Raw genomic sequence first — 15,471 nt, 5'->3', positions numbered from 1 at the left:
TCTGTTTGCCAGATTGTTCCCAGCAGGTCCAGGAACTACCTGTTGAAAGGAAACAGAGAAGATGCACTAGACTGTGGAAGTCCTCTGCGACAGGAGTACAGGCAATGAACAGCTGCTGGAACATGGGCGGTTCTAGTTAAGCAACAAGCTAGAAGAAATAGTGAGACCTGGAATGGATTTCCCTGGGAGTTTCTGCAATCTCCATCCTGGAGCAGCCTGATCTAAGGGGAACTGTTCCAAGCGAATGTTGATCTAGGTGACCTCCGGAGGTCCCTTCTCACCCACGTTCTGACACTGATTTCCCACCACCCCTGCCCTCCCTGACCCCTGCATGCCCATGGGCACCCTTGTCCTCACATCCCCTTTACCAGGACACAGCTTTCAGGCACCGTGCTGGGACTGCAGAGAGGCCGCTGAAGGGAGGCTCTCAGCCTCCTCTCTGCCATCCGCAGGGAATCCGTGGCTGCTGTTCCCAGCCCCTGAGCTCGCAGACAGCTCTGGGCAGCTGGTCCATCTCCTGGGTGAGGGCCCTGCTGCTGTCCCAGGCTGCCCCTGGTGCTGTACATGCTTCTTCTTGCTGGGGTGGCCTTGCTGGAGGACGGGGAAGTCCAATTCCCAGGAGACAAACTTGTGCCCGTGCAGAGCCCCTGAGCACTCTCAGCCCGGGCGAGACCCCGAGCGGCAGCGGCGCAGGGCTCAGCCCCGGGGCAGAGCTGGCAGCGGCGGAGAGGAGAGGGAGAGGAGAGGGAGAGGGAGAGGGAGAGGGAGAGGGGAGGGAGGGGAGGAGAGGGGAGGAGAGGAGAGGAGAGGAGACGGAGAGGAGGCGGCGCGGCCGTAGCAGAGAGCCGGGGCTGGCGCGGGGCAGCGAGGCGCGGGCGGCGGAGCGGCGGGATGCGGCGGTGCCGGGGCGCAGGGCTGGCGGGGCTGGCCGCGGTGCTCCTGGGTGCGTGGGGCTGGCGGCGGTGGATGGGGGCCGGGGCTGTGCCCGGGGTGTTCCCCAGGGAGCCCACCGCCACCTCTTCCCTCTCCTTCTTCAGCGTGCCTTTCCCCCTCCCCGCCTCTCGCTATCCCTCGTCCCCCTTTCCAAACCCTCTGAGTCCTCTCTTCTTGTTCCCCCTCTTTCTCTACCATCTCTGTCAGTGCGAGCCCACTTCCATGCACGCCTGCTTTTCCATGCACCCTCTCCTTCCCCCGTGCGTTCAGCAGTTCTTATTGCCCTGACTATAGCCCTCTCTCCTTCACTCTAACCACCCCTCTCCCTGTCTACTCTTCCTCTCGTCATCCATCCACTCAACCATCTTTTCCCCCATCTCTCCATGCATCTAGCATCCTTAACCCCTCTTTTTACTCTGACACCCCTCTCTCAGCTCTCTCTCTGTGTCCTTCGTATCTGTAGGCACAAGTTTGCCTTCCTGCACCGCACCATACACCCACTCATCCCAGTGTGCATCCAGCATTTATTCGTGTTCTGAATTCAGCCTTCCATCCTTCACTGTAACACACTCAATTCTCCTGTGTCCTCTTCCTCTCTCCATCCATCCATCCATGCACCTGACTTTCATTCTATATCTGCACGCATCGATTTCAAATTCCGTCCCAGACTTCTCCCCTCACTCCACACATCTACACCGGGATCACTCTCCATCCCTGTTGGCACATGTCTCCAGCCGTTCCAGTCTGGCTCTGTCTCACTGCCACTGTTCCTGACTGTTTCTCTGGGAAAAGAGCCATCAGAGCTGGGCGATCTTTGGTGATCTCTGCCCTTTCCTTCTTCTTTTTCGGCAGTGGCAGTGGGCAGAGGCCAGGTGCAGCAGGAGCCGTCGGCAGAGACCACCGAGGGCACCGGCATCAGCATCAGCTGCTCACACCCCAACATACAGACCAGCGACTTCATCCACTGGTACCGTCAGCTCCCGGGCCGAAGCCCCGCATTCATCACAGTCGGTCACAAAGGGTCCAAAGAGCTGCGGGACCCTGCGGGGCGGCTGTCGGTGGCGGCAGACCGCCAGTCCAGCGCCCTGTGGCTCGCCCGGCCCCGGCGCGGGGACGCGGCGGTGTATTACTGCGCCCTGGGAGACACGGGGAGAGGAGCCGGGGCTGCGGCCGGGCAGGAACCGCGGCGGGCGGGGCCGGGCGTGTGTGTCGGGGGCGGGGGGACAGCCCCGGGCGGGCCCGCCAGGGGGCGCTGCCGCTCCGCCCGCCTCGCCCCGCCCGGCCCCGCCCGGCCCCGCCCAGCCCCGCCCGGCGCTGAGCCCCGGGGCTGTTCCCGCATCGACCGGCACCGCCACCGCCGCCGGCACCGGCTTCAGCATCAACCGTGGCAGCGGCATCACCAGGTCCCCCTTGGGGTCAATGCCTGGGCTCAGCCCCTCTTCTCATTGATGGCTGCTGTGGATCTGTGCTCCTGAAGGCAGCACCGAGCCACGCTTGGTCAGTGCTACAGAGGGAGAGTGAGACGGTCTGTGCAAGGCAGGGAGGGGAGCAGGGCGGTTCCCACAAGGCTCTCTTGCTTCCCCAGAAGGGGCTCAGAGTGCGCTGGGTAACGTGGCGTTCTCTGGCCTGTCTGTAAAGGCCTGCCAGCGTTGTCTCAGAAATGCATCACAGAGGGCACAGATTCCCATCCCGCCCATGTCAGGCTGGTTCTCCTCTTGCCTCTGTCCTCCTCTCGCCAAGGATGCTCAGCTCTTTTTGCCTTTCATGAAGGCAAAGTGACAGCTGGAGATCTTTCACATGAGGACGTGGCACAAGGATTTCATGGTGCCATGGATAAACTGATCTCAAATGCTCCAGAGAGATGCTCAGCTTAGTGGGTGTCTCATCATAGCTTAGCTTGCTGATGATACCAAACTGGGAGGTGCTGTTGACTCCCTCGAGGGACAAGAGGCCTTGCAGAGGGATCTAGATAAATTGGAGCACTGGGCAATCATTAGTGGCATGAAATGTAATAAGACCCAGTGCCAGATTCTGCCCCTGGGATGGAGTCACACTGGACACAGGTATAAACTGGGAGAGCAGCCCTGCAGAAAGGGATCTGGGGTGCTGGTTGACAGCAGGCTCAAGAGGAGTCAGCAGTGTGCCCTGGCAGCCAAGAGGGCAAACCGCCTCCTGGGGTGCATCAAACACAGTACAACCAGCCGGTCAAGAGAGGTGCTTATCCCGCTGTATTTAGTGTTGGTGCGGCCTCACCTTGAGTACTGTGTGCAATGCTGGGCCCCACAATTTAAAAAGGATGTTAAGGTACCTGAATGTGTCCAGAGGAGGGCAACAAAGCTGGTGAAAGGGCTGGAAGGTATGTCCTATGAGGAGCGGCTGAGGACTTTGGGTTTGTCTAGTCTGGAGAAAAGGAGGCTGAGGGGTGACCTCACTGCTCTTTACAGCTTCCTGAGGAGGGGAAGTGGAGAGGGAGGTGCTGATCTCTTCTCCTTGATACACAGAGACAGGAAGCGTGGGAACAGTTCAGAGCTGTGTCAGAGGAGGTTCAAATTTGACATTAGGAAGCATTTCTTTACTGAGAGAGTGGTCAAACACCGGCACAGGCTTCCTGGAGAGGTGATCAATGACGCGTGCCTGTCAATGTTTAAGAGGCATTTCAACAGTGCCCTTAATAACATGCTTTATCTTTTGGTCAGCCCTGAAGTGGTCAGGCAGTTAGACTAGGTGATAGTTGTAGGTCCCTTCAAGTGAAATTCCTTTTCCTTTTCCTTTTCCTTTTCCTTTTCCTTTTCCTTTTCCTCCTTGCCCAGAGATTGCACTTACCTTAATACTAGGGGAAGAGACTTCCTGCTTCTCCACTGCAACTGGGGTCTGGGGCTCTTCAAGCTGCCAGAGAAAATCCTGTCTATCTCCCTGTCACCTGCTCTGATGCTGCGCAGCCGGCTCACTTGCAACTGCTTGCTGACTGACGAATGCCAATCACTTGCTGTCTGTTATGCCTGAGAGTATTCTGTGGTGTTACAGTTGCTGGCAACTGCTGTATCAGGAAGTGCTCTGGAAATAGCACTCTCTCAAATTTGTGGAGGACTTAAGTTTTGCTCTTCTGCTCCTTTACAGGGCTTTTGGTAAAGCAGGGATGGACTATGTGGAAAAAATGTATCTGGTGCCTGCCAATTAGCTGGAGCAGCTATGGGTGCTGCCATTAGCCGGGGAAGACATGAGGGCTGATACAGTCTAGTCTTTGGGTGCTGACGTGAGGAACATTCCCCAGCAACCAGGTTTGGTGGCCTACGAGAAAGCTAAGGGGTGTACGGCTGCTCTTCAAAAGTACTTGCCCCACGAGAAGCAGAGCGATCAGAAAAGAGGGGAAATAAAGTTTACTGTTGAAACTAAAATATTCATAGAATCATGGAATCGTAGGATGGTTTAGGTTGGAAGGGACCTTTAAAAGGTCATCTAGTCCAATCCCCCCTGCTATGGCAAGTTTATGTTCATAAAATCTTTAAACTTTGCTGTCTGTGGTGTCCATTTAAAAAACACATTGGAGTGGGGTGGGGTGGGGTGGGCTGAGCTTAAAGAGCACACGCCCAGCCTTGCAGCTGAGTTGGAAGTTGTATTTACAGAACACATTTGTGAAAGTTGCTGCAAGGGATTCTGGTCTGGGTCTTCTGAAACATAGTTTGAGTAGCTGTGGCCATGAGGAAAGCTTCATCTTCATATTTTCCAAAATGCATCAGCATCTGATCATTTTGTACTAGATTGTTAGAATACAGTTTTGAAATCTGTTCAAAAGGTAATCCCTTGCTATGGTGATGTAGGAAAAAGACATAGTGGTATGTACAGGCCGTGGAGGGGGGATGCTGCAGTTGCTTCCTCTGGAAAGCGATATCCGTAGCATTGTGATTTAAAAAGGCCATGATGCTTTCAGGAAAGAGAGCACTGCTTGGAGGGTAACCATACGAGTCAAAAAACTCTGTGTGGTTCTGATGTGCCAAGAAAAGTGCTAGCCGGTGCTCTCCAGGCTGGTTATATGGCCGCGTATTCATCACCACGCTCACTGGCCTTGGAGAAACATGGGCTCTAGGGAGCCAGTTGCTCGGCTAAGCACCTAGAAATGTTTCCCTGGTGTAGGGCTCTGCTGAGAATAAACAAGAGAGCTGGTCCATCTCAGACTTCTATTTTAGATAGGAGATAATTCTATCCCAGAAGCATCTATTGATTATTGCCGTAATCTAGGCAACAGATGTGAAGAAGGTCTCAGTCGCAGGGTCAAGGCTGGCGCTGGGGCTCAGGCCAAGGCCAGACTCAAGAAAGGACGAAGTGAAGGCTCGATCCAGCAACTGCCGTGGACTATCTAGGAGGCTGGCCAGGCCAGGAGGACAACAGTAGCTCAGGCCAGACACAGGCACAGATGGGGCAGAGCTGGGGCAGGCCTTTGCTATGCCTGAGCTCTCACGGAGACCCTGGGCCAGGGACCAAGCCGGAGTAGGATCCATGGTTGCATTGGGTCTAGATGAGCTTGTTCATGATGCTCGTCGCCCCTGTGTAAACACCTGACCCCGCACCGCCTCCCACAGAACCTGGCCTGGGGAGAGGTTCCCCCAATCCTCACCCGATGCAGGAATCACTCTGTCCTCCAACCTGGTCCTGTGGTGCTGGCAGTGTGTGGGGTTTGCATGAAGGCAAACCCCCACACCACAGGGCCCCAGGGTCTGCAGATGTGGGAAGACCCCGGCCTGTGTGTGGGGAGCAATGGTGCTGCACAGCACAAGGGCCACTTCAGCCCCAGGTCTCTGGGAATGCTGAAGGAGCTTGGTGCCTGGGGGAAGGCACCCCAACGTGTGCCCTATGGTTGGGCTGGTGCGTGCCCTGTGCCATTCAGGGACAGCTCACAGATCCTGCTGAGGGCAGAATGAAATCCCACTGTCAGTGCCATGTCTCTGTGGAGCTGAGGTATCTGTTCTCACACAGCACCTTTGCAGACCAGAGTTGGGTTGTGGCACTTGTGGGGCTGTAGGGTTCCCGGGGCTCAGGAAAGCCGTGCTTGGGGAAGACAAGGCAGCACAGAGCAGTGTTGCACGTTTGGGCACCAGTCACTGTGCTGGGCCTGCCTTCACCCAAGGAGGTGTTGGGTTCACAGGGACAGCGGTCTCCAGCGTGTGGCCTGCTGTAGCTGATACCAATACTAACTTGTGAGCACCTCAGCCCTACACATGTAGGCAACAGGTGACTATGCCGGATGCTGTGCTGAAGGGTGATAGGGCAGCACGGGGAAGCTGTCCCTGCTGCCCATGCCCAGGCATGCTGGCCATGCTGACCCCTAGATCGGCTGATGGAGGCCGGGGGCAGGTGGAGTAGGGACTGTGGGCCATCCCCAAGGCTATTTATCCATTCCCAATTTCTGCCATCCTTTGGGAAAACACTAGGGTTGTCTCCCTCACCTTCAGGAAGCGGTGCCTGAAAGAGGACTCATTGCAGTGTGTCCCAACCTCCAATGCCTCTAGGAGTGATGAAGGGTCCCCCTGTGTCCCCACCTAATTGCCCTCCAAAGCAATGGCTTTCTCCCTCGGCAGTCAGTATACAGATGAAAGACAACCTAAGGGACACAGGCAGGGTTGCAGCATTTTTTTAATGAGTCTAAAGAGGGAAATGGGATCACTCCAAGTGGAGGCCCCCAGTGTGGGGAGGAGCAGGAGCAGCCAAGAATGTGTTTCCCTTTTCCTGTGGCAGAGTTCTCACAGGGCATCTGTTGACCTGCCCGGCAAAGGGAGACAGGCTAGCAGGTCCCTCCAGCTTCGTTGCTGGGGTCCTCACAGCAGGCTTTGATGAGAGCACAAGACAACAAAGAAAAAAGAGAAAAAGGGTGAGTGGAAGACAGGAAAGGAAGACATTGGCCATGTTTTCAGAGAGCCCAGGTTGGCCCCTTCCAGACTTGCCCTTGCAAGGCAAGCCAGAGATGACCAGCTAGTCTGAAAACAATGCCCTGAGGTTTGATCCTTTGTCCAGCAGCATGTTCTGAGTTCCTGGGGGTCCTTATGCGAGGCCGTTGCCAGCATCTTTAGCAAGGGTGGCATCTGCTGCCACAGTAGCGGCTGCTGATGCAGGAGAGGTCACAGCACCCAGAGGTGATGGGCACTCCCTCAGAGCTGAGGATGCTGCCAACAGCAGCGGAGGTGGAGGAGCCCACAACGGTGTTCTGTGGGAAGGAGCTGAGGATGGGGCCGGGCAGGGTCACCACCACGGGGGAGGGCTGGATGACGGCGGTGGAGTTCTGGCACTGCCTGACACAGGGCTCATTGCAGCTGTTGGCCAGCGGGGTCGGGCCACAGGGCTGGCAGGGCTGGCACTGGTTGTAGCAGGACATGTCTTGGATGCCTGAGGTGCACCTGGGAGAGAGGGCAGGGAGGAAGAAAAACATGGGGATGCGTGAGGAGCAGCCTGTCACCACACCATGAGGAAGCCAAAGAACATGCAGGGCCAGGAGATGGAGGCTGTGCAGAGATGTATGAGGGCTTCTTGGCCTTGTCCTGCCAGGGCCCAAAAGGAGCCACCAGCTCCTATGCAGCTACTGCCTAGCCCCTGAGTGCAGAAGCCACCTCAGTACAGTCCCAGCTTCCCTCCATGCCTAACCTTCTGCCCACTTCCCTCTCCCATGACAAGCAGCCCCATGATCTGGCACAGAACAAAGCAGCGTCAGCTGAGAGGCCATTGAAGTGACACCTCCTTTTTGAGAGAGCAGAGAAGGAGAAGGGGCTTGAGACTCACCTGACTGCCAAGGAGAAGGAGGCAAGAGAAGTGGATGAGAGAGCGAGGAGCTGGGCTGGCTTTTATCATGGACCTTTACTGCCCCAGCCTGCCAGAGGCATCCCTTGTAGAGGTGATTATTTTCTGACAAGCTCATCTTGAATGCAAAACATCCCAGCTAATGCTATGGCTGTGTTTTGGCTTCCTCAATCACTGTCTTTTCATTTCCTGCTTTATGCCAGGCACATTCCCCAGTGAAGGTGTCTTTTGTGTGACAGGATGAGATGGCCAAGCATTTCCAGTGCAAAAGATGTCAGCGTGGGCAGAGAACTCATCTCACATGCTGGAAGAGTCCACTAAAGGACACTCAAGATAGACTAAACAACTGGCTTAGACAACACACAAACACACACACACACACACACACCCTCTAGACCTCTAGTCATCTAGAGTTAATTGAGAAGACTCAAGACACCCAAAGAGAGGCTATCTACACTGTCCAGGGCCACCGCACAGGTCTTGGACTTGACAGAGTCATCTTCTGCAAGTCCTGTTTCCAGGGGTTCAGTGTGGCTGAGGGAAGATTCATCTGCACTCGGTGAGAGCAGGAGATGCAGCTGATGAGAGTAACGTGCCCAGCTTGAGCCCTTTCACCCCCACAAAAGCCCTCTCCCTGCTATCTGTCTGTCCCTGAGTACCGTGGACATGGATACGGGCTTTAGGCATGGGATGGAGGTGCTTGTAGGCTCTCGTAGGACAGGCTGTGGGTTCACTTCTGATGGCATGATGAAGCAAGCCATGCACACGTGACCAGGTAGGCAGGCCCTGCTGTGAGCTTATGCTAGCTGGGGAGTTCAGAGGCCACCATTGGTCAACTGCAGGATCAGTGTCTCCAGAAAGATGATTTGTCCCATTTACCGTGCCCGTCTGCTTTGGGATGGGATAAGTCCCATGTGTAAGCTGATGCCTTCACTGACTGTGTGAACACTACAACCCTGCCACTTGTTTATTGCATGTGAACAACTACCAGCAGCTTTCACATCCTTGTTTCTTAGGGTGTAAATCAAGGGGTTCAGCAGGGGAGTAAGAGTGGTGTAAAGCACAGACACCACTCTGTCTAGTGACCCTTTTGAGGTCACTTCCCATGAAGACACACAGGCCACAGAAACAGCCAATAGCACTGAAATGGGAAGCACAGGTTGAGCCAGCTCTGTGCCTGCCTTCTGCACAGCAGAGCTGCAGGATGGTTCTGGCTCTGCACTTGTAAGAAGTGAGGATGAAGAGGAAGCAGCCGAGGGTCACATCCCCAACACTGAAGATGATCTCGTCCTTGTTGGCAGAAGTGCCAGCACAAGCCATGGCCAGCAGGGCTGGCAGAACAGCGAAGAAGTGGCAGATGTGCCTGGGTAATGGGCAGATGTGCCAACGGTAAGCCAAATGGGAGGTGAGTATTGTATGCAGAGCAGGAGGCAGGGAACCGGCCAGTCCTGTCCCTGCCACCAGCCAGATGCACACAGCCTGATGCATGATGGCCCCAGAGCGCAGAGGGTTGCAGATAGCCAAGCAGTGGCCATAGGACATGAGAGTGCAGAGGAAGCATTGGTCTCTGCCCAGCAGCTGGGAGGAGTACAGCTGGGCCATGCAGCGGTGGAAGGAGATGGGTATGTCCCCTGGCCTGAGGAAGCCCACCAGCACCTCTGGAAGGAAGACACGGGAGAAGAGAGACTGAAGCTTTTGGCCTTCAGTCATTCTGAGAGATGCTTCATTAGCCATAATTCCCTCTTGATGGAGGACATGGGTGTGGGGATTTCCATTCTTCCACTTCTACACTTTGGTCAAGACATCTGGATTTTCATGCAGCAAATAAGATATGGGACTGTAGTGGCTGCCAAGAGACATTTCCACCGATCCAAAAGGGATGAGGTTTACATGTAAAAGAATCCTCTCCCCCCTGAATGGCAGCCAGTTCCTGAGCACAAACTCTCGGGGGGCACCAATGAAGCAGTCTAGAGCTCTGAGCCCACCTGCAGCTCTCTTGGGAAGTGCACCCAGTAACCTTGTCCTTGCTGATCTTCACGTTCTCCTGCATGCTCTGTATCAGAGCAATTTGATCTCCCTCAGACATACACCGTTTCACTGTCCCCATGTCTGTGCTGACTGCCCTCAGCTAAGCCCACAGGCTTAGCTCCAATTTCCACCCTTGGCACATTCAGCAGCATGGGCGACTTTTCCCTGCTACTCCTGCCCATGTTGGCGGCTGTTGGCAGTGAGGCCTTCTGAGGTGACAAAGAAAGTTCAGGCTTTCTGGAAGCGACGGGGTAGGGAATATGTCCAAAGGAGACCTGGCCAGAGGGAAAGGGAAGGAGGCAAAGAGAGTGAGGCACCTGGAGAAAAGTCTCTCTGTGACATACCAGTAGGTGGATGAGAAGCCCCATTTCCACCTGGATGGGGTAAGAAAGCTATGGTTTGGAATTCAGGTCTGTCCTTATGCTGGGCTTTACACAAAGACCTGTGAGAGGGTCTTGCAGGAAACACAGGACATCTGGGAGGGCAAACAATAAATAAGTTGCAATATGAGGTCACAAACTGTCTCTTTCCACACATTTTAAGTGACTGGCATTCTTCTTTACACCCACTTTACACCTGAAACTGATCGCTCATGTGGCCAGTCTTTCCCTTTTCCTTCATGTTTGTAACTTCTCAGCCATCCTGAAAAGTGAATGCCATGACAGCATTGCTGCAGGTGTTGCAGGGAGAACCTTCAAAGGCTGAGCTCAACATGGGGCTTCTCCCCAGAGGCTGGACTCAAAAGACCCAGTTTTCTCTGGGGACAGGAGCCTTTCAGTGCCTTGAGGAACTCACACACCTGAGGAACTTCAGCAGAGGTCACTGTAAGGGCGTGTGGAAGGTGAGAGCTGCTGGTTCACTAAGGCTGTCAGATCAAGTCCCTTTTCCTTTCAAAGGGAAGAGCAAGTAAAAGGGAAAGTGATAAACAAAGCACACAATGACGCCAATCTCTGAGTAAGGGATAAGGGAGACAAGGAGGGAGACCAGAGCTCTGCAGCTGCTAATTGATGGGCCATTAGGAAACTGCAGGTGTAGCTTTGAAGTGGGTCAGCCTGAGCTTTGTAAGTGACAAGAAGTGAGAAGAGGAACATGAGGATTATGGATGTTTGAGGAGGGTCCTGAGGGACTAGGCTACACTTATTAAGGAATGCTTAGGGGAAGGGTGAAAGGTGGGGGGGGAATAGAGGATTGGGGAGGAGCAAGGGGAGGCAATAGAGAGGAGGAAGGGCAAAAGGAAGTACCTGCACCTAAGCAGGGGCTGGTCAGTGCACTTGTTGGGATGAGCCCTGTGCCTGACCACTACAGTCCCCCCTGCCTTCTTAATAAATCCTTTCTTAACCTTTCTTCTGTGTAACTTCCCACGTGTGAGTGCCAGTAACTGGAGAGACTGGTGTGAAAGAGAGATCTGGGTGCCAGTAACTGGGCAACCAACCAATGGCCATAGTGATTGTAGGCCTGGGTGCCAGCAATGGGATGGACTGCGGGATGTGCGGCAAGGTCTAAGTGCCAGCAACTGGAGAAGAGGCCTCTCGTCACAGAGGTCTCTGTGCCAGCAGCTGGAGGGACTGGAATGTCAACAAGCTCTGGGTGCCAGCAACTGGAGAATGAGAAACATGTTACAGGGTGATATTACCAAGCCGTGGTAATGTTTGAGGGGTCCAAGAGTGTGGGGGTGATTGTGAGAGGAGGGCTGAGGACCCATGCTGGTATTTGAGAGATGCCTGACTGTGGGTGTGCTTGTGACTCCAGAGGGTGTGTGGGGGGGTGTTTTCACTAGGGAACTGCATGTCACAGGCATCCTGGAGACAGTCAGGCAAAGGGCCACTCTGGATGGTGAAAAGACTGGAGCAACTCTCATGTGAAGAAGGTTGAGAGAGCTGGGACTGCTCAGTACGGAGAAGAGAAGTGTCAGGGGAGAGCTCATTAATGGGTACAAATATTCAGAGAGAGGGTGTGAAGAAGGTAGAGCCAGGCTCTTCTCCATGGTGTCCACTGAGAGGACCAGAGGCAATGGGCACAAAGTGAATCGCAGAAGATTCTATTTGATCATCAGGAATCCCTTTTTCACTGTGAGGGTGGGGAAGCACTGGCACAGGATGCCCAGAGAGGTTGTGGAGTCTCCATCCTTGGAGGCATTCAGAAGCTGTCTGGACATTGTCCAGGACATGTTGTGAGCAGAGACAGAAGCATCAAGCAAGGAGAGACTCCCAGGGTTGTGGCCCTGGGGTCAGCAAGGATGGTTGCATGTTGAGGACTATGGCTCGATTTCTCCTCTTAGCAGAAATGCAGAGATCCTCCTCTTCCTGTACATGTGTACAGAGTGCACAGGGCCCACCGTCGTGCAGATGTTCAGAACGCCGTTGGCTGAGGGAGCCACAGATGTTGCTGCTGGAGGAGGGAGAAACCCAGGAGGAGCACTTCAGGCACAGGAAGAACAGATCATTTCTCTTCCCCGCTTCTTCCTTTGCTCCCCCAACAGAGTCGTTTCCGGCAGCTCTGTTATCTCGGGGCCGGGAGGTGGTTTTCTGACTCTCTCTCACTCAACAAACAGGCGGGTCGGACTCAGCATGCACCTTGGATATCTCGTCCTCACTGTCTTCCTGGGGCAACTGCTGGGTAAGTCCTGCCTTTTCATCAATGCATACTTCTTCTCCTCCTCCTCAGAAAACTCTCACCAGCTTTATCAGGTTCATGCATGGAAATTCTCTTGAATTACAGGAAAACACTGGGAAATGTCATCTCGGGTATGTGGTTTTGTATTGGTTCTCTCAAGATGTACTTACTGTTGGAAAGGAGAAGAGAAGAGAGAGGAACAGATGCTTCAGAGCCTTTCTCCATCTTTTCTCTCTGCCTCTCTCTTCTGATCCACCTGTGGGCAGCATAGGAGATCTCAGCTGTCTCTGCAGCCTCAAATTTCTCCACTTCCAACACAAAGTAACAGATCCTGTCAAAGCTGCCACTGGGACATTCACTGTGCCGCCTGGCTGGGCCTCCTTGCATGGCTGCCATGGCCTCCAGTTTCCTCCTGGTTGTCAACTCAGCCAGGCCTCCCTCTTTCTAACATTCAGCTCAGGGTTGTATGAGCTCAAGGACCTAGGAGCCCTCGGAGTTGACAGGGATGGGGAAGCAGGATGAATCTTTTTGCCGTAGCTCCCTGGGCCCCTCAACCTGCGGGAGGGGTGCTGGTCCCAGCACACAAAGGTCAGGCATGACAGGCTGTTCCCTGGTCCTCTGGGCAGTCGCAGACCAGGGAGGAGGAGCAGGGACACAGCACAGCTCTCCTCAGGGTCCACACTGTGCTGAGTGCTCTGAGCTCCTGCCCAAAACTACCCTCCCCCTGGCTGTCCCCAGGCCTCAGGATTTTCCTGCAGGGCAAGGGACAGGGTGCCTTCTCCACCAGGACTTTGCATCCACTCCTGGTTTGCTTCCCAGGGCCTTTCCCTGCAGAGCTGCTGACCTTCCCTTTCTTGCAGGCACCATGGGGCAGATCACCGTCACCCAGCAAGAAGGACAAGTCACAGTGAAGCAGGGAGACACCTTCCAAACAACCTGCACATACCAAACCTCCAGCTTTTATAGCTTGCTCTGGTACCAGCAGAGGAAAGGCCAAGGTCCCCAGCTGCTCTCGTCTCAGGCAGCAGCTGGCCGCAAGCCGAGCGGCCGTCTCACCACGTCGCTGAACACCACAGGGAAATACAGCCTCCTGCAGCTGGAGGAAGTCGAGGTCTCTGACAGTGCCTTGTACCTCTGTGCTGTGCAAGACACCCTGGTGCAGGGAGCTTCCTTGGCTGTGCAAGAACCCAGGGGAGGGAGGGCATGTGGCTGTGCAAGGCTGAGCCTGGGGGAAGGGGCCCTCAGCTCTCTCCTGGCAGCGCTGCTTGCCCTGTGCACCCACAGCTCTGCAGGCAAAGATCCTGTGATGTAATGTTTTCTGTCCATCCCAGACACGAATTTATGCAGACACAGTCTTAAATATTCCCATACCACACTAAAGGAAGGCGCAGTCTTCTTATTGCATGGAAAGCTCTGCTGTGTCGTAAAGTGCAAGCAGCACGCACATGAGCCATTGCATTTACCTATTAACAAGCTGTTCATCTTGACCACTATTAATAACCACAGGCACTTCCATCCTCCCCAACAGTAACTGGGTTTGTCTTGTCTTGAGACGGACACACCTTAAAACTGGCTCCATTGTGTTATTTCCCTCTTGAACTTCAGCCATGGCAGCTGATGTAAAGAGATGCTGTACCTTTTCCTTCTCCTATCTGCATGACTAACCATAACCCAAAACAAACACAGACAAAGAAAAGCTCGACCCAGGCAGCTCCCAGCATGGGGCATCCATGGGCCCTCATTGCCCTGTGCTCTCTGGGGAGACAGCCCCAGCCTCAGCCTCCTATCAGCAGGTGTCTTATCCACCCCACTGGTAGAAACAAAGAAGGCATGACAATCTCCCTGGTGGTCCTTGTGATCTCCTTCAGGGAGACCTGGGGGTCTGGAACCAGCCCCCCCCACCTCCTATGCAAGAAGCAATGCCGCAGCAGACGATTCTGTGTCTGCTACCAGCCCAGTTTCCTGCAGGCTGCAAATGCTGAGGTCTGCACACAGAAATGAGCTTGAACTAATGAAGTTGCTCCCAGGTTTCTTTGCTGGTAAATGCATTCTCTTCAAAAGCCAATCCCCCCCTCCCCCCACCCGCTAAATAGCAGCTGAGAGGAAAAGGAGATTTTGTGTCAGTGTATCAGCATTTCACTTCACATGTCTGTGTTGAACTAGTTGCCTCCCCTCTCAGTAGCCTTTCCTCCCTCCCCTCTTGGGCTTTGCTTGTGAGGAGTTTGAAGATGTGCGGGGTCAGAGAGGGGGTCAAGTCTCTGCTGCCAAACCAACCCTTAAGCAAGGCCTTGGGCAGAGGCGTTTCAGTGGGCTCAGCTCTTTCCTGCAGTAGTTCAGTAGGTCCCCTTCCACAGGGGGAAGACGCTCTCCAACCCCGCTGCGGGTAAAAGCAGTAATTTGGAAAGCTTCTGGCCACCCTTGGGACACTTAGGCAGCAGCCGCAGCCTCTCTTCCGGCTGTGCCTCTCTCCTGCTTCCCTCTCCCTCGGCACAGCAAATTGTGCTAGCCTTCAAGGTCATCTTCTGCTGAGAGGCCTCCCAGCACAACTCCAGGCACACTAGGAGGAAGATCCGTCCCCAAGAGCTGCGCGGCTCATGGGGCTGCCAGCCTCCCACTGGCCTACTGCTGTGGTGCTCACTTGAGGACACCACTCATCAGGCTCCCCAACCACAGGACATGCTCCAGAGAGCATTTCTAGGGAGAGACAAAGCAAGGCAGGCCACTGGCTCTGGAGCAGCCTTCCTCAGCTTCTAGGAACAGTGCTGGAAAGGGGACCATAGCACAGTGTCCCACCTTCCCCTTCCTCTGGGAAAGGTGAAGGGTCCCCTTTTGCCTCCACTCTGATCGCCCTAGACCAACAGCTTGCTCAGGGAGCGCATGGGACAGTGTCCACAGAGGGAAGGACAACACAGGGAAACAGACCGGCAGAGGGAAAGGAGAGAGCAGAAGGAGGCAAAGGCACACGTGGGCTGTGCTTTCAGGCTACTCCCTTCCAGCCTTACTTTACAAGGAGAGCCGGTGATGCTCAATCTCTGAAAAAGAATGGCCAGGAGCTCCATCCTCCCTCCACGGTCTACTTCTGGGTTCCTGGGGGTACTTGTCTCGCTGTCACCA

The 15,471-nt window shown here is 54.6% G+C and overlaps 1 protein-coding gene and 1 gene segment (V, D, J or C); both read left to right on the top strand.

The window, feature by feature from the left end:
- The first annotated feature begins 891 nt into the window (after nucleotides 1-891).
- On the top strand, nucleotides 892-2,408 carry LOC127026690 (uncharacterized). Its single transcript, XM_050912012.1, has 2 exons — nucleotides 892-943; nucleotides 1,786-2,408. The coding sequence occupies exons 1-2, from the start codon at nucleotides 892-894 to the stop codon at nucleotides 2,406-2,408; spliced, it is 675 nt and encodes a 224-aa protein (XP_050767969.1).
- Nucleotides 2,409-12,311: 9,903 nt separating this feature from the next.
- Nucleotides 12,312-13,669, top strand: LOC127026689 (T cell receptor alpha variable 1-1-like). The segment is given in 2 exon segments: nucleotides 12,312-12,360; nucleotides 13,218-13,669. Coding segments are annotated over 2 exon segments (501 nt in total).
- The last annotated feature ends 1,802 nt before the right edge of the window (nucleotides 13,670-15,471 follow it).

The sequence above is a fragment of the Gymnogyps californianus genome, chromosome 28, assembly GCF_018139145.2.
Source record: "Gymnogyps californianus isolate 813 chromosome 28, ASM1813914v2, whole genome shotgun sequence".
Lineage (NCBI taxonomy): Eukaryota > Metazoa > Chordata > Aves > Accipitriformes > Cathartidae > Gymnogyps > Gymnogyps californianus.
This window is presented reverse-complemented; position numbering and strand designations above follow the sequence as displayed.